Raw genomic sequence first — 19638 nt, forward strand, 5'->3', positions numbered from 1 at the left:
CAGGTAAGGGCGGGTAAGGGCAGGTAAGAGCGGGTAAGGGCGGGTAAGGGCAGGTAAGGGCGGGTAATGGCAGGTAAGGGCGGGTAAGGGCAGTCGGTGCTGAAATTGGCATTCAAAGCTTGACTGTTGCACAGCAACCCACAAGGAACCAACCCCATTACACCCTCACAACTCCAGGCCCCTCAGTGTTCCATTAAATACTCGCTACCTGATGTCCTACTCAATGGATTGTCCCCTGGAGATTACTAATCCCATACTGTCTCTCCTTGGTGCAGCTCAAAACTGCCCTTACTAGTCACCCTGTACACTCCTACTGGGGGCAATGATAGGGGCAAGTCTTGAGTTCCCTCATACACACAATCCCTCTCTTCAGCCTCCACTGAGGTCACCTCCTTATCTATGGGCTCTTCCATCTTTGAGGATTTCTGCCATTATCAACCTTCCTCTAGAGTAGAGTCCAACCTGGGATGTTCCAGATCACAACATTAATGGTGCAATTAGTTTATCCGAAACATAACTTCATAAATTCATTTCATATGAAAATAATTCATTCTAGGGGATAGTAAAATTTAATTAACAGAGGATTAATTAAGGATTAATTAACAAGTGCTACCACTTTAACGTGGAGATGATCTCAAAAGCTCTTTTGATAACATGGGTGTGGTTTGAAGTGGGTGCAGTGTAAAAAAATGGGAGTGGTCAAAACAGGCCTCCATTATTGGCCCTCCACCATGTAGGCCAAAAAAATTCCGGCCCTCGGTATCACAGTAGTTGGGCAGCACCGCACTAGGGAATATTTTTCATTCCTGTTGGCCAACAGAGATTGTTTTTTTCCACAGGACACGTCTACATAAGGGGGTACCTCACTGTAGGGAAAGGATTACCCTTTACCCCCCCCATACTAGTAATGCTATTTATACCATTGACTTTGGCACGGCCAACCATTTATACCAAACCTTATCCATTTGGCCTTAGCCTAAGACTAAATGACGGTTCCTTCACAGTCCATGAGGGTAGATCTTGTCAATCTCAAGCAAAGCTCCACTTCCATTATTTTCTAGGAATCAATATTGCCAGACAAGGGGAGGCCAAGCAAAGCTCTAAGTATTCTGGGTACCCTGCCGAGAGACCTACTGATGGCAAAACAGACACTGATCTTTCCCTTCGCCCCTGTGCCCAAACCAATCTTGACAATCCGGCTTGGTGGCGACTGGATCTGAAGGCGAGGTATGAAGTAGAGTTTGTGGTCATAAGGAACCGGATGGCTAAACACAGGGAGCGCCTGTCGGGAGCCCAGATCCTTGTTGGAGATTCAGCCGATAATAATAACCCAGTGTGAGTCCCAGCCACCCCCTTTATCTTTCTCTCTGTGTTCTCTGTAAGTAGGAAAGTCCATGCTAAATCATTGGGTTGGCGTCTGTCAGCTGCGCCTTCCAATAGAAGCAGAGAATGGCCTACTGAAGCCCCTCCCCTAGTCTCCTCAAGGTTTCACCCATGTATACACAGTCAGCCACTGACCAGCTCATTGACCTCTCAGCCCCAGAAGACCCTGTATCCGCCGTAACCAGGGATATCCTAGTGGAAATGCTGACGTTCAACTGAAATAATAAGATTTCACTTTGCTGCTCTAAAGCGGATCCACTGGAACCAAGTATGGGTAAAGGATCTGTAGTAACAAAGCCTTGAATTGGGGCATTTCCCACAGGGGCTCATTGATGGAGTGTTTGAAAGATGCCCTCTGGGTTATTCAGCACAGTGCCATGAAAGACGCCCTCTGGGTTATTCAGCACAGTGCCATGAGAGACGCCCTCTGGGTTATTCAGCACAGTGCCATGAGAGACGCCCTCTGGGTTATTCAGCGCAGTGCCATGAGATACGCCCTCTGGGTTATTCAGCGCAGTGCCATGAGATACGCCCTCTGGGTTATTCAGCGCAGTGCCATGAGAGACGCCCTCTGGGTTATTCAGCGCAGTGCCATGAGATACGCCCTCTGGGTTATTCAGCGCAGTGCCATGAGAGACGCCCTCTGGGTTATTCAGCGCAGTGCCATGAGATACGCCCTCTGGGTTATTCAGCGCAGTGCCATGAAAGATGCCCTCTGGGTTATTCAGCGCAGTGCCATGAGAGACGCCCTCTGGGTTATTCAGCGCAGTGCCATGAAAGACGCCCTCTGGGTTATTCAGCGCAGTGCCATGAGAGACGCCCTCTGGGTTATTCAGCGCAGGGCCATGAGAGACGCCCTCTGGGTTATTCAGCGCAGTGCCATGAGAGACGCCCTCTGGGTTATTCAGCCCTGTAGATGGGCACAAAGATTATCCTTTGCAGTTTCCCATTTTCTCATATTAATACCGGCTACTTCCCCAGATGTGCCACCATCACTGTCCCACAGGACGTCATCACTCTGCGCTGTAATGGGATGGAGGGTCGCTATGTGAGTGTGGTGATTCCCGGCCGCAGGGAATATCTCACTCTCTGTGAAGTGGAGGTTTATGGGGAGAAGCTTCCCGATCCCACAGGTAAGTCCCTGGGCAGGAAGGTGACAGTACTAGAAACACAAAAGGCCCAGGGAGAGGGGTCTCAGGGGACACTCAGTCATTATCACAGCAATTGGAGTCACTCACACTCACCCCTAAGAGCCACAGGCACCTCACTCACACTCACCCCTAACAGCCCCAGGTACCTCACTCACACTCATTCCTAACAGCCCCAGGCACCTCACTCACACTCACCCCTAACAGTCCCAGGCACCTCACTCACACTCACCCCTAACAGCCCCAAGCACCTCACTCACACTCACCCCTAACAGCCCCAGGCTCCAGATACCATCATCTACTTTTATTACAGCTCAGTCAATGTAAGTTTATATTATACTTTGCTGCGCTGGTTCTGAGCTGAGACAGCACTTTATTCTGTAGGAGTAAATCTGGCAAAGTCAGGAGAAGCCGATCAAAGCTCCACGTTCAGTGGCAGAAATAAAGCCCAAGCAGCCACTGATGGCATTAAACTGTCCGAGGACTTCATTCACCCCTGTGCCGGTACCAACATGGACCATCCAGCTTGGTGGCGCCTGGACCTGAAGAAGAGATACCGTGTCCGAACGGTGATTATAGTGACCAGGAGGGATCTATTCAGTGAGAGACTGTTGGGAGCCGAGATCCGCGTTGGGGATTCCCCAGATAATAACAACCCAGTGTGAGTCCCAGGCACCCCTTTATCTCTCTGTATTCTGTGTGAGTCCCAGGCACCCCCTTTATCTCTCTGTATTCCGTGTGAGTCCCAGGCACCCCCTTTATCTCTCTGTATTCTGTGTGAGTCCCAGGCACCCCTTTATCTCTCTGTATTCTGTGTGAGTCCCAGGCACCCCCTTTATCTCTCTGTATTCCGTGTGAGTCCCAGGCACCCCCTTTATCTCTCTGTATTCTGTGTGAGTCCCAGGCACCCCCTTTATCTCTCTGTATTCTGTGTGAGTCCCAGGCACCCCCTTTATCTCTCTGTATTCTGTGTGAGTCCCAGGCACCCCCTTTATCTCTCTGTATTCTGTGTGAGTCCCAGGCACCCCGTTTCTCGCCCTATATTCTGTGTAAGTCCCAGGCACCCCGTTTCTTTCCTTTTACAGTAGCTACAACTCTTTCCACCCCACCATAAAGCTTCATTTAAAACTCAGTTTCCTGGACATCACTATCAAAATAAAGGGTAGTAACGTTTTTTTATCCTTGTTTACCAAAAACCTACAGACAGACACACCTCAGAAATAAGTTTGTATTCCCTAAACAAATGAATTATTGAAGGAGACTTCAATGAATCACATATATGGTCTCTAGATGAGAGTGGACCTTTGCAAAGACTTCCCTTTACTAAATCCAAAGTAATCTCTAGCTTTCTAAAACAAGCAAACTCAGAAATAATCAGAATCATGTGCAGTGGGGGTAAAGGGCACGGAAATAGGGGTAAGTGAAAGAAGAGGTGCCTGCCCCGCACCCACTTACTGTTGTGCCCTAGGCAGGGGCCTTTTCTGCCTACCCCTAGTTCCAGCCCTGCATTGCTGCAGTAGAACGATTTGGTGCATTTTATTTATTAAGAGGTACGAGACAAGGTTGTCCTCTATCACCACAATGTTTTAATATACATATGGATCCTGTTATTACATATCTAAATAACAAAGATATTTTAGGTAGTATTTCAAAACATTTGCCAAAGGAATTGAAAATAAAATGACCTTTTGTTGAGCTTTTTATTCCAACGGGTTTTCCTTATTAATAAATAAGCGACCGTTTGATTGGTGAGTTTCTATAGAAGTCAATGGGAGTTGCCATAGGCAAAGTCAAGCCGTATTCTCAAAGTCAACGTTTTCAAGCTTTTAGAGCTCGTAAACTTGAAAAATTTTAGATATTTGGGCTTTTTATTCCAACGGGTTTTCCTTATTAATAAATAAGTGACCGTTTGATTGGTGAGTTTCTATAGAAGTCAATGGGAGTTGCCATAGGCAAAGTCAAGCCGTATTCTCAAAGTCAACGTTTTCAAGCTTTTAGAGCTCATAAACTTGAAACATTTGAGATATTTGGGCTTTTTATTCCAACGGGTTTTCCTTATTAATAAATAAGCGACTGTTTGATCGGTGAGTTTCTATAGAAGTCAATGGGAGTTGCCATAGGCAAAATCAAGCCGTATTCTCAAAGTCGACTTTTTTGAGCTTTTAGAACTCGTAAACTTGAAAAATTTTAGATATTTGGGCTTTTTATTCCAACGGGTTTTCCTTATTAATAAATAAGCGACTGTTTGATCGGTGAGTTTCTATAGAAGCCAACAAGAGTTGCCATAGGCAAAGTCAAGCCGTATTCTCAAAGTCAACGTTTTCAAGCTTTTAGAGCTCATAAACTTGAAAAATTTGAGATCTTTGAGCTTTTTATTCCAACGGGTATTCTCAAGGTCGACTTTTTTGAGTTTTTAGAGCTCGTTATCTGCTCTGATAACTGGGACCTACCTGGGATAGGCAAAGGGCACATAAGTAAAAATAAAGTCAATGGGATTCCTGTGTTCTTGAAATATTCTTCTCACTTTCCCCCCAGGTGTGGGACCGTCACTAAAGGCACCAAAGCCATTATCACTCTGTGCTGTGAGGGGATGGAGGGCCGCTATGTGAGTGTGGTGATTCCCGGGAGGGCAGAAAATCTCCAGCTCTGTGAAGTGGAGGTTTATGGGGAGGAATCTACTGGTTATAAAGGTAAGATAAATAACCTACATTTAGGAGTGGATTTTCAAAAAGAAAAGATGTTCTGTGCATTTAAAGGGGACCTGTCACCCTAAGAAATCAATTCAAAATCTTTTCTATTGTGTTTGTCAAGCAAAAAAAACTTTACTCACACTATATAAATAATATAAATCTTGTTTACTTCAGTCTTGGAATTACACAATGACAGCAAGCAGGCCGGCGCCATTTTGTGAGCATTAATAATTACTTTGTATCACCCCAAGTTCTAGTTTATGTGCCACAATGGGGGGGACCTGATGCCCATGCACTGGCTACACAATTAGATGGTGAGGGAGGGGTAAAGTGAGTGCTGAATAGAAATGAAGGTAATTGTCTGCCCCGCCTAAGGCATAGGGGGCAGGGAAAGCAATAAATGATTGACAGCTGGTATTTTGTGTATAATGGGTATGAATGTGTTAATGAAAACAGGAATTTGATTTTGATGGTTAATATGAAAAGGACTTTTATTATAGGGTTCTTTTATATCAGGGCGATAGGTCCCCATTATCACTATGGATAATGTTTTTCAACCTAAAAGAACATTGTAAATAACGATGCAATGCGCTGTAACCCTGTGTGCAGCCATTTGTGTCGATATAGGACAGGGATCCCCAACCTTTTGTACCCCTGAGCCACAGTCAAATGGAAAAAGTTTTGGGGAGCAACACAAGCATGAAAAAAGTTCCAATGAGATATATAATTGGCTATTTGGTAGGTGCCAATGAGAGCTATAATTGGCTATTTGATAGGTGCCAATGAGAGCTATAATTGGCTATTTGGTAGGTGCCAATGAGAGCTATAATTGGCTATTTGATAGGTGCCAATGAGAGCTATAATTGGCTATTTGGTAGGTGCCAATGAGAGCTATAATTGGCTATTTGGTAGGTGCCAATGAGAGCTATAATTGGCTATTTGATAGGTGCCAATGAGAGCTATAATTGGCTATTTGGTAGGTGCCAATGAGAGCTATAATTGGCTATTTGGTAGGTGCCAATGAGAGCTATAATTGGCTATTTGGTAGGTGCCAATGAGAGCTATAATTGGCTATTTGGTAGGTGCCAATGAGAGCTATAATTGGCTATTTGATAGGTGCCAATGAGAGCTATAATTGGCTATTTGGTAGGTGCCAATGAGAGCTATAATTGGCTATTTGGTAGGTGCCAATGAGAGCTATAATTGGCTATTTGATAGGTGCCAATGAGAGCTATAATTGGCTATTTGGTAGGTGCCAATGAGAGCTATAATTGGCTATTTGGTAGGTGCCAATGAGAGCTATAATTGGCTATTTGGTAGGTGCCAATGAGAGCTATAATTGGCTATTTGGTAGGTGCCAATGAGAGCTATAATTGGCTATTTGGTAGGTGCCAATGAGAGTTATAAGTGGCTATTTAATAGGTGCCAATGAGAGCAATAATTGGCTATTTGATAGGTGCCAATGAGGGCTATAACTGGCTATTTGATAGGTGCCAATGAGAGCTATAATTGGCTATTTGGCAGGTGCCAATGAGAGCTATAATTGGCTATTTGGTAGGTGCCAATGAGAGCTATAATTGGCTATTTGGTAGGTGCGAATGAGAGTTATAAGTGGCTATTTAATAGGTGCCAATGAGAGCAATAATTGGCTATTTGATAGGTGCCAATGAGAGCTATAATTGACTATTTGATAAGTGCCAATGAGAGCTATAATTGGCTATTTGCTAGCTGCCAATGAGAGCTATAATTGGCTATTTGGTAGGTGCCAATGAGAGCTATAATTGGCTATTTGATAGGTGCCAATGAGAGCTATAATTGGCTATTTGGTAGGTGCCAATGAGGGCTATAATTGGCTATTTGATAGGTGCCAATGAGAGATATAATTGGCTATTTGATAGGTGCCAGTGAGCTATAATTGGCTATTTGGTAGTCCCTATGTTGACTGGAAGCCTACAGAAGGCTCTGTATGGCAATTACACTGGGTTTTATGCAACAAGAACTTTCCTCCTAACCAGAAATTCAAAAATAAGCACCTGCTTTGAGGGCACTGGGAGCAACATTCAAGGGGTTGGGGAGCAACATGTTGCCCCCGAGCTACTGGTTGGGGATCACTGATATAGGACTAAAGGCAATGCGGTTCCATAGCAAATATTAGATCAGCTCTGTAGAATACAATGTTTTTAGTTCTTGCCCCAGAAGAATGAATTTTCGAAGCCTTCCTTGGTTTTGTATAGTGATGAAGTTTTGTCTTCGTACCTGATCGGTGTAATGTGCCTTTACCAGAAAATCTGGCAAGATCCGGAGATGTCAGGCAGAGCTCTATGTATAGAGCAGAGCACAGAGCTCAGGAGACAAACTCACTCATCCACCCATGCACCCAGACTGACTATGACAACCCGGCTTGGTGGCAGCTGGACCTGAAGAAGAGATACAATGTCCAGACAGTGGCCATTGTGACCCAGTTGGATGAACACAGCGAGCGCCTGTTGGGAGCCCAGATCCGTATTGGAGATTCAGAGGATAATAACAACCCAGTGTGAGTCCCAGTGTGAGTTTATACTCTTCTTAACATGTCTCAGTGGTTCTGGTTTTCATCCAGACGAATTACCACCTTCATCATTGTATCTGCACCCAGTTGTACTGTACAACCCCTGGCATCCATGTTAATATTGTATTATTCTATTTCCCCAGATGCGGCACCATCACCGATGTCTCCCAAACCAACATCACTCTCTCCTGTAATGGGACGGAGGGTCGCTATGTGAGTGTGGTGATTCCTGGGAGAGAAGAATATCTCCAGCTCTGTGAAGTGGAAGTTTATGGGGAGGAATCTATAAATCAGGAAGGTAAAGGCTGCGGCCACATTTTGACTGCAATACCCCTAAGGCAGGGGTCCTCAAACTTCTTCGGCAAGGGGCCAGACAGTAGGAGGGCCAGCTGGCCATCACCAGCATCCCACCCCCCCCCCTTCCCTTGTCCCCGTTGTCAAACTATGGTCCTCTCCCCCGCTCCTGCATTCTCTTCCAGCGCCCCCCACCAACCTGCCCCCTCTCCCCACAACAGTCCATCCACCCTCCCACGCTCCATCTGTCCACCTTTCCGCTGAGTCCTACCTCTTCCAGCTCCCCCCCAGTCTTCCGTCCGTCTAGTCCTCTTTCTGTAAGTGCCCGCCCTCCCTCTGGGCTCTCCCATCTCGCTCCACACTGACTCCTCTCTCTCCGCTGCCAGGGGTGAGGATGCAGCAGGGGGCAGGTATATTACCCTGGGGGGCCGGATCCGGCCCTTGGGCCGTAGTTTTAGGACCCCTGACCTAAGGGATGCCTATGGGACCAAGAACATAGTAAGAAAACTACAAGGATCTTAATCATTACACAGAGATACAGCAGAACTGAAAAGGACAATGTGCCCAATGGCTCCTGGGTGAGTAATGGGCTTACCCATAGATCTACGATTAGCAGATCATTCTCTGTCAGTTCTATTTGTAACAACATGATATTAGACAACTGACCATCGGAGGTCGAACAATATAAAACTGAAGAACCTTCTCCTTCTTGTTGGTTAGTTCCAACCTAGGAGACTGACATATTGGAGGCTTGACCCCCTTTTTTTTAGATTTTTGTTTTATACGGAGTGCTCTGAGCCATCTTGGAGTTATTGGGGTGTCTTCCCCCTTGCAACAAGTCTGGGTTCTGAAAGTGGAAAAGGCCATAACTGTGTAGCTTAAATACTTCTTCATTGGGTGTGCCACCTCAGATGGTTCGAGGGAACATTTACAACAGACACTGGATTCAAAATTGTGGAGTTCTGAAATCCCTCATACTGAAATGAACCCAACACTAGAGTCAGGAACCCCAGATACAGATCATTATCCCCAAGTTTTGGGGGTGCAGGAGTATAGGGGGGCCAGTGGGGTCCCTGACTGATGTACAATATCAATATATGTGTGAGATACAGATCATTATCCCCAAGTTTTGGGGGTGCAGGAGTATAGGGGGGCCAGTGGGGTCCCTGACTGATGTACAATATCAATATATGTGTGAGATACAGATCATTATCCCCAAGGTTTGGGGGGTGCAGGAGTATAGAGGGGGCAGTGGGGTCCCTGACTGATGTAGAATATCAATATATGTGTGAGATACAGATCATTATCCCCAAGGTTTGGGGGTGCAGGAGTATAGGGGGGGCAGTGGGGTCCCTGACTGATGTACAATATCAATATATGTGTGAGATACAGATCATTATCCCCAAGGTTTGGGGGTGCAGGAGTATAGGGGGGCCAGTGGGGTCCCTGACTGATGTACAATATCAATATATGTGTGAGATACAGATCATTATCACCAAGGTTTGGGGGTGCAGGAGTATAGGGGGGCCAGTGGGGTCCCTGACTGATGTACAATATCAATATATGTGTGAGATACAGATCATTATCCCCAAGATTTGGGGGTGCAGGAGTATAGGGGGGCCAGTGGGGTCCCTGACTGATGTACAATATCAATATATGTGTGAGATACAGATCATTATCACCAAGGTTTGGGGGTGCAGGAGTATAGGGGGGCCAGTGGGGTCCCTGACTGATGTACAATATCAATATATGTGTGAGATACAGATCATTATCCCCAAGATTTGGGGGTGCAGGAGTATAGGGGGGCTCCATGAATATCTATGGAAATAAACCCAATAGAGCATTTCACTCATATTTAGGAATAAACTTGGCCAGATCAGGGGAAGTCCGGCAGAGCTCCACGAGAGGCCCTCAGTACGGGGCAGAAAGAGCCATCGATGGCTGCACAAACAGCTGCACCCAGACGAATAAGGAGAGTCCCGCTTGGTGGGGGCTGGACCTGATGGGAACCTACAGGATTGGGGCCGTACTCATAGTGAGCAGGGGCAATAAGCTGTTGGGAGCTGAGATACGGGTTGGAGCTTCATTACACAAAGACAACCCAAAGTGAGTCCCAAACCTCTCCTCTCTTTTTACCCCTGCATCGTACTTTAACTCCTAAAAAGCAGCAGAGCTTTCCGCAAGTACAATGGTTGGTTGGATGGGACAAGGGATTGGCCAAAGTTGGGTGGTATTGTGCCCAAATAGGGCAGGTATTTCTATATACAGTAGGTTCAAAACATATTTCCCTGCACCACCAGTAAGTGCCCCATGGGGGTATGTGGGTAAGGGGACAAAGTACAGGGAGTTGGCAGCATCATACTGCCCAGGTTACTATTGATGCCCTTGGTTTAGATTGGGGTTAGTCAATAGGTGGAGCCAATAATGACCATATCTGGCCAAAAAGAGGCCACCGACATATTTATATTCTAGAAAGCAGCAAATAAAGCAAGATACTGTAGTAACAACAGGGCAAGATGGCAACATAGCAATTTCATAGGTAATCGTCCTACGTCCATCCCTTTATTTGCTGAAAAACTTCTCCCAGCAACCACCTGGAGAAGCAGCAGCTCAACAACAGGGAAGGTCCATAGATACAGTCATATCCATATATATAGGGAATATACTAATTGGCCCAGTTATAGGGAATATACTAATTGGCCCAGTTATAGAGAATATACTAATTGGCTCAGTTATAGAGAATATACTAATTGGCCCAGTTATAGAGAATATACTAATTGGCCCAGTTACAGAGAATATACCAATTGGCCCAGTTACAGGGAATATACTTATTGGCCCAGTTATAGAGAATATACTAATTGGCCCAGTTATAGAGAAGATACTAATTGGCCCAGTTATAAAGAAGATACTAATTGGCCCAGTTATAGAGAATATACTAATTGGCCCAGATATAGAGAATATACTAATTGGCCCAGTTATAGAGAACATACTAATTGGCCCAGTTATAGAGAATATACTAATTGGCCCAGTTATAGAGAATATACTAATTGGCCCAGTTATAGAGAATATACTAATTTGCCCAGTTATAGAGAATATACTAATTGGCTCAGTTATAGAGAATATACTAATTGGCCCAGATACAGAGAATATATTAATTGGCCAAGTTATAGAGAATATACTAATTGTCCCAGTTATAGAGAATATACTAATTGGCCCAGTTATAGGGAATATACTAATTGGCCCAGATTCAGAGAATATACTAATTGTCCTAGTTACAGAGAATATACTAATTGGCCCAGTTACAGAGAATATACTAATTGGCTCAGTTATAGAGAATATACTAATTGGCCCAGTTTTAGAGAATATACTAATTGGCCCAGTTACAGGGAATATACTAATTGGCCCAGTTTTAGAGAATATACTAATTGGCCCAGTTATAGAGAATATACTAATTGGCCCAGTTATAGAGAATATACTAATTGTCCTAGTTATAGAGAAGATACTAATTGGCTCAGTTATAGAGAATATACTAATTGGCCCAGTTACAGAGAATATACTAATTGGCCCAGTTACAGAGAATATACTAATTGGCCCAGTTACAGAGAATATACTAATTGGCCCAGTTACAGAGAATATACTAATTGGCCCAGTTATAGAGAATATACTAATTGGCCCAGTTATAGAGAATATACTAATTGTCCCAGTTATAGAGAATATACTAATTGTCCTAGTTATAGAGAATATACTAATTGGCCCAGTTACTGAGAATATACTAATTGTCCTAGTTATAGAGAATATACTAATTGTCCAAGTTATAGAGAATATACTAATTGGCCCAGTTATAGAGAATATACTAATTGTCCAAGTTATAGAGAATATACTAATTGTCCTAGTTACAGAGAATATACTAATTGTCCAAGTTATAGAGAATATACTAATTGTCCAAGTTATAGAGAATATACTAATTGTCCCAGTTATAGAGAATATACTAATTGTCCTAGTTACAGAGAATATACTTATTGGCCCAGTTATAGAGAATATACTAATTGGCCCAGTTATAGAGAATATACTAATTGGCCCAGTTATAGAGAATATACTAATTGTCCCAGTTATAGAGAATATACTAATTGGCCCAGTTATAGAGAATATACTAATTGGCCCAGTTATAGAGAATATACTAATTGGCCCAGTTATAGAGAATATACTAATTGTCCTAGTTACAGAGAATATACTTATTGGCCCAGTTATAGAGAATATACTAATTGGCCCAGTTATAGAGAATATACTAATTGGCCCAGTTATAGAGAATATACTAATTGTCCCAGTTATAGAGAATATACTAATTGGCCCAGTTATAGAGAATATACTAATTGGCCCAGTTATAGAGAATATACTAATTGGCCCAGTTATAGAGAATATACTAATTGGCCCAGTTATAGAGAATATACTAATTGTCCTAGTTATAGAGAATATACTAATTGTCCAAGTTATAGAGAATATACTAATTGTCCAAGTTATAGAGAATATACTAATTGTCCCAGTTATAGAGAATATACTAATTGTCCTAGTTACAGAGAATATACTTATTGGCCCAGTTATAGAGAATATACTAATTGGCCCAGTTATAGAGAATATACTAATTGGCCCAGTTATAGAGAATATACTAATTGTCCCAGTTATAGAGAATATACTAATTGGCCCAGTTATAGAGAATATACTAATTGGCCCAGTTATAGAGAATATACTAATTGGCCCAGTTATAGAGAATATACTAATTGTCCTAGTTACAGAGAATATACTTATTGGCCCAGTTATAGAGAATATACTAATTGGCCCAGTTATAGAGAATATACTAATTGGCCCAGTTATAGAGAATATACTAATTGTCCCAGTTATAGAGAATATACTAATTGGCCCAGTTATAGAGAATATACTAATTGGCCCAGTTATAGAGAATATACTAATTGGCCCAGTTATAGAGAATATACTAATTGGCCCAGTTATAGAGAATATACTAATTGTCCTAGTTATAGAGAATATACTAATTGTCCTAGTTACAGAGAATATACTTATTGGCCCAGTTATAGAGAATATACTAATTGGCCCAGTTATAGAGAATATACTAATTGGCCCAGTTATAGAGAATATACTAATTGGCCCAGTTACTGCACCTTTGTCTTCTCTCCACTATGATTGGAGCAAAAGAAACTCCTTTACCAATAAAACCAATAGTGATTGGGTTTTACCTGAACTAATGCGAAATGGGTGTGGCCTGAGCTGGGAGTTGTACAATGGGCTCAGCGACAGTGAGAGGGAAGGTGAATGGGCCCCGTGTGTGTTGCTGCAGATACAAGGCCAATATTTCTCTCTCCCCAGATGCGCCACCATCACTGAGGTCTTCCAAGATGCCACCACTGTCTATTGTTATGGGATGGAGGGGCGTTATGTCACTGTGCTCATTCCGGGGCGCTCGCAATCTCTCTCCCTGTGTGAAGTGGAGGTCTATGGGCACCAGCCTTACACCGGCCAATGAAATCCATCCTATTTGTCACTGTATCACTGTATGTACTAATAATCCAATTACATAAGTTGTTAAACAAAGAACTGGCTTCTGTCACAATAAACAAACCCTGGTTTACTGATCCTTGTCTTATTTGTCATATGTCTGTGACTGCTAATATCCTTATCATTTACAGTAGGGGGTACATTATCCCTTATAATACATGAGTGATACTCAGAGTTCCCTGTATAACTCAGCCTGCAGCCTTGTGCCTTTATATGGGGGGCACAGAACCCCTCAGTGACTGCTAATATCCTTATCATTTACAGTAGGGGGTACATTATCCCTTATAATACATGAGTGATACTCAGAGTTCCCTGTATAACTCAGCCTGCAGCCTTGTGCCTTTATATGGGGGGCACAGAACCCCTCAGTGACTGCTAATATCCTTATCATTTACAGTAGGGGGTACATTATCCCTTATAATACATGAGTGATACTCAGAGTTCCCTGTATAACTCAGCCTGCAGCCTTGTGCCTTTATATGGGCACAGAACCCCTCAGTGACTGCTAATATCCTTATCATTTACAGTAGGGGGTACATTATCCCTTATAATACATGAGTGATACTCAGAGTTCCCTGTATAACTCAGCCTGCAGCCTTGTGCCTTTATATGGGGGGCACAGAACCCCTCAGTGACTGCTAATATCCTTATCACTTACAGTAGGGGGTACATTATCCCTTATAATACATGAGTGATACTCAGAGTTCCCTGTATAACTCAGCCTGCAGCCTTGTGCCTTTATATGGGGGGCACAGAACCCCTCAGTGACTGCTAATATCCTTATCATTTACAGTAGGGGGTACATTATCCCTTATAATACATGAGTGATACTCAGAGTTCCCTGTATAACTCAGCCTGCAGCCTTGTGCCTTTATATGGGGGGCACAGAACCCCTCAGTGACTGCTAATATCCTTATCACTTACAGTAGGGGGTACATTATCCCTTATAATACATGAGTGATACTCAGAGTTCCCTGTATAACTCAGCCTGCAGCCTTGTGCCTTTATATGGGGGGCACAGAACCCCTCAGTGACTGCTAATATCCTTATCATTTACAGTAGGGGGTACATTATCCCTTATAATACATGAGTGATACTCAGAGTTCCCTGTATAACTCAGCCTGCAGCCTTGTGCCTTTATATGGGCACAGAACCCCTCAGTGACTGCTAATATCCTTATCATTTACAGTAGGGGGTACATTATCCCTTATAATACATGAGTGATACTCAGAGTTCCCTGTATAACTCAGCCTGCAGCCTTGTGCCTTTATATGGGCACAGAACCCCTCAGTGACTGCTAATATCCTTATCACTTACAGTAGGGGGTACATTATCCCTTATAATACATGAGTGATACTCAGAGTTCCCTGTATAACTCAGCCTGCAGCCTTGTGCCTTTATATGGGGGGCACAGAACCCCTCAGTGACTGCTAATATCCTTATCATTTACAGTAGGGGGTACATTATCCCTTATAATACATGAGTGATACTCAGAGTTCCCTGTATAACTCAGCCTGCAGCCTTGTGCCTTTATATGGGCACAGAACCCCTCAGTGACTGCTAATATCCTTATCATTTACAGTAGGGGGTACATTATCCCTTATAATACATGAGTGATACTCAGAGTTCCCTGTATAACTCAGCCTGCAGCCTTGTGCCTTTATATGGGGGGCACAGAACCCCTCAGTGACTGCTAATATCCTTATCATTTACAGTAGGGGGTACATTATCCCTTATAATACATGAGTGATACTCAGAGTTCCCTGTATAACTCAGCCTGCAGCCTTGTGCCTTTATATGGGGGGCACAGAACCCCTCAGTGACTGCTAATATCCTTATCATTTACAGTAGGGGGTACATTATCCCTTATAACTATTTTTTGGGCAAATTTTACAGCATAATAAATAGGCCCCTAAATGGGGTATTGCTCAGGCCCCTATGTCTGACTGAGTAGGGCAATAGGGACCGGTGCCAAGAGTACGTGACCCGGGAATTCTTGGCTCGGGGCGGAAGGGGCCGGCAGTGGCAGGAAGAGGCTACAGATACGGGCAGGGAGCGGGGCGCAGTCAGAACTGTATCAGGCAACAAACAACAGAGGACACAAGAGCCGTAGCCAATGATACGGAGCCGCTGGACAGAGTAAGTACTGAGCCTTATTATCTATATATTATCCATGTGGGGCACAGGTCACGGGGCACAGGGCACAGGGGAGGCTTAATGGTATAGAAATGTTCTCAGCTGCTCATTTGCCCTTTTCTCCATCTTAATGAGGAGACATTGGAGTTGCCAGTTAGGCACTGACTGCCACCAGCCTTGTGCTGTATCTACTGAAATCCCTGTGTGTGTTGGGAGCAAGATAGCAGCTCCCAGTAGGTATCAGAATAGCACTCAATAGTAAGAAATCCAAGTCCGGCTTGGGACTCCTCCAGTTACATGGGAGTAGGAGAAACAATAGGTTAGCTGAAAGCAGTTCTAATGTGTAGCGCTGGCTGAAAGCTCAGACTCAGGCACACTTTACTGCAAGTTGGAGTGATATCCCCCCCCTCACCCCCAGCAGCCGATCAGCAGAACAATGGGAAGGGAGCAAGATAGCCGCTCCCAGTAGGTATCAGAATAGCACTCAATAGTTTGAAATCCAAGTCCGGCTTGGGACTCCTCCAGTTACATGGGAGTAGGAGAAACAATAGGTTAGCTGAAAGCAGTTCTAATGTGTAGCGCTGAGAGAAGAGTCAGCGTAGGAGCTCACTATCCATGTATGATTGTGCTTTTTCCATTTCATTAGGATGAAGTGTTTGTTGGCCCTGTTGGCTGGAGCAGCGGTTGGTTGGGCCCAGCGGTGTGGCCCTACGCCCGGAGGTGAGAGATAACTGTGTCTGAATTCAACTTTATTGGACAATAATGTGTTTTCTCTGTTGCCAACATGAACGCCAGTTATTGGCATGTATGGAGTTTGGGCAGCTTGCCCTGGCACAGGCTATAGACCTCTTGGCTTCCGGCTTCTATGTGTGTTTGCCCCCCATTTCCACTTGAATATCACAGTACTACCCTTTATATTACATTCTTCCAAGACATCCTATATATCTCTATTGCACTTAGCAACTCCACTGTCACCAGTTACCCCCCCCCCCCCCATAGTCTGGTACCCCCAAGCCTGACTAAATCATATTACTTTTAAAAAATAGAAAACTCATTTATCCTTCCATATACCGACTACTGTAACCCTTTATTGTCTGGCCGCCCCCTCCACAAACTCTCACTAGTGAGCGATGCTGCCACTGCTCCTCACACTGGTTTCCATCAGCACTAAGGGTAAAATGGCCGACAAAAAATTCTCCTCCAGGTCTTTTAATTGGCTTCTACAGGAGTCATATCCAGCAGTGCAGAGAAAAAGGAAATACAAATACAGGTATGGGACCTGTTATCCAGAATGCTAAATAAACCCAATAGGCCTGTTCTGCCCCCAATAAGGGGTAATTATATCTTAGTTGGGATCAAGTACAGGTACTGTTTTATTATTACAGAGAAAAGGGAATCATTTAACCATGAAATAAACCCAATAGGGCTGTTCTGCCCCAATAAGGGGTAATTATATCTTAGTTGGGATCAAGTACAGGTACTGTTTTATTATTACAGAGAAAAGGGAATCATTTAACCATTAAATAAACCCAATAGGGCTGTTCTGCCCCAATAAGGGGTAATCATATCTTAGTTGGGATCAAGTACAGGTACTGTTTTATTATTACAGAGAAAAGGGAATCATTTAACCATTAAATAAACCCAATAGGGCTGTTCTGCCCCCAATAAGGGGTAATTTTATCTTAGTTGGGATCAAGTACAGGTACTGTTTTATTATTACAGGGAAAAGGGAATCATTTAACCATTAAATAAACCCAATAGGGCTGTTCTGCCCCAATAAGGGGTAATTATATCTTAGTTGGGATCAAGTACAGGTACTGTTTTATTATTAAAGAGAAAAGGGAATCATTTAACCATGAAATAAACCCAATAGGGCTGTTCTGCCCCAATAAGGGGTAATTATATCTTAGTTGGGATCAAGTACAGGTACTGTTTTATTATTACAGAGAAAAGGGAATCATTTAACCATTAAATAAACCCAATAGGGCTGTTCTGCCCCAATAAGGGGTAATTATATCTTAGTTGGGATCAAGTACAGGTACTGTTTTATTGTTAGAGAGAAACAGGAAATAACTTTTTAAAGTTAGAATTATTTGCTTATAATGGAGTCTATGGGAGATGGCCTTTCCGTAATTCAGAACGTTCTGGATAACGGGTTTCTGGATAAGGGATCCCATACCTGTACTGATTTCGAGTGGAGTTATTTTTACGAATAAAGTAATGTCCCATTTGCTTGGTGCAAGTCAGTTGTAGCTATTGCCGCAGGCCACTAAGGAGACCCTAGAATTAACTCAAGGTCCAGGCATATGATCATTTCAGGGTTCGCTTGCGCCAGGTACTTACATGTGATTGGCCAGAGCAGGCTGGGGTCTCACACAATACACTGCTTGTTTATAAAGCTCCCAATCTGGCGAGGTCAGGAAACGCCAAACAAAGCTCAGACTACAGACCTGAATACAATGCGGAGACAGTTATCGATGGTGTTAAAGACACAGTTACTTTTTTCAACCCGTGCTCTCACACCCAATACGACAGCCCAGCTTGGTGGCAGTTGGACCTGGGGAAGAGGTACAAGATGGAGACAGTGGTCATAGTCAATAGGGGAGACTGTTGCAGCGAGCGCCTGCTTGGAGCCGAGATCCGAGTCGGAGATTCAGAAGAGAATAACAACCCCGTGTGAGTCCTAAATACCCTCTTTCTGTGCTGTCTGTGAGTGGGAAGGGTGACTTGTCTGCACCCAGTAACACATAAGGGTGCCACAGGGCTGCTACTTCACTGCAGGGCCATATTTATATATATAGACACCTGAGGGCCTGTGCCTGGGGGGCAGGTTTGGGGGGTGGCTGTGAGGGGTAGGGGGTTGGCTAGTGCTGCGGAAGTGACGTAGGGGGTGTACTTAGGCTTGATAAAGGGCTGGTTTAAGCCCGAAACGTTGCTGTGTGCACTTGAGTAAAGTCACTTTTTTCTACAACATTTTCCGGAGTGCTGCTGTTTTTTCATTTTATCCCGTAGGGGGTGTATTTAGGTCCAGCACCTAGGGTGGCACCAAACTAAATACAGCCCTGATTCCCTGGACTAGTTGGTACAACGCCAACTAAGGGCGGTACAAGTATTTCACAATTCTCCATAATGTTCCTCCCTGGTACTGCCCAGTTACCCCAGGACCCCAATTCCCTCTCTCTTCATTGGATCCTTTATACTCCTCCCCCAGGCTGCTCAATCTGTCCCCTTATGTGCCCAACCCTAGAAACACAGACACTTGTGAATGAATTAGAGACTGAAATAAATCACTGTTGGAACCAATGACTACAATAGAGATGAGGTGCGACTCAGGAAGCCTCCCCCATAAAACACTGCCTCCCCCATAAAACACTGCCTCGCTCACAATCCACAGAGCTGATGGCAGTGAGGGGAAATCCTATATGTTGGCAGGTACATAATCTGAGATCTTTGTCCATGTTGTCAACATAAACGATTTATAAATAACAGACCAATCCCATAAATGTCCTTTTGCCCCAGGTGTGGTACAGTCACGGACGTCTCCCAACTCACCATCACTCTGTGCTGTAATGGGATGGAGGGTCGCTATGTGAGTGTGGTGATTCCTGGGCGGGAGGAATTTCTCAGTCTTTGTGAAGTGGAGGTTTATGGGGAGGAAGCTACAACCCAGAGAGGTAAACCCTGCCGGAGAGGCAATTGCTTTTATTGTATCAAATCTGCATAGAATAACTCTAAATATTGTTATTAATCAATTACATTGCATTTAGACTGAATAAAACGTAAACACCAATCATACAATCCTTGCTTTGCCCCTAGTATCAGTCAGTAACAGCCCAATGGAGCCTACTGTCTGCCCCATAATAATGCTTGCCTC

At 43.9% G+C, this 19638-nt stretch overlaps 1 protein-coding gene across 1 annotated transcript in view; it reads left to right on the forward strand.

Annotated features, from left to right (window-relative positions):
* LOC100490049 overlaps window positions 1-19638 on the forward strand; it is a 61187-nt gene that overhangs the window by 22681 nt on the left and 18868 nt on the right. The window contains exons 11-20 of the mRNA XM_031904045.1: window positions 1062-1335; window positions 2365-2516; window positions 2916-3192; window positions 5067-5221; window positions 7505-7757; window positions 7913-8067; window positions 9923-10169; window positions 13440-13588; window positions 18164-18440; window positions 19284-19438. Coding sequence (XP_031759905.1) covers window positions 1062-1335; window positions 2365-2516; window positions 2916-3192; window positions 5067-5221; window positions 7505-7757; window positions 7913-8067; window positions 9923-10169; window positions 13440-13588; window positions 18164-18440; window positions 19284-19438 — 2094 coding nt within the window. The remainder of the gene's footprint in view (window positions 1-1061; window positions 1336-2364; window positions 2517-2915; window positions 3193-5066; window positions 5222-7504; window positions 7758-7912; window positions 8068-9922; window positions 10170-13439; window positions 13589-18163; window positions 18441-19283; window positions 19439-19638) is intronic.

The sequence above is a fragment of the Xenopus tropicalis genome, chromosome 6 (genome assembly GCF_000004195.4).
Source record: "Xenopus tropicalis strain Nigerian chromosome 6, UCB_Xtro_10.0, whole genome shotgun sequence".
Lineage (NCBI taxonomy): Eukaryota > Metazoa > Chordata > Amphibia > Anura > Pipidae > Xenopus > Xenopus tropicalis.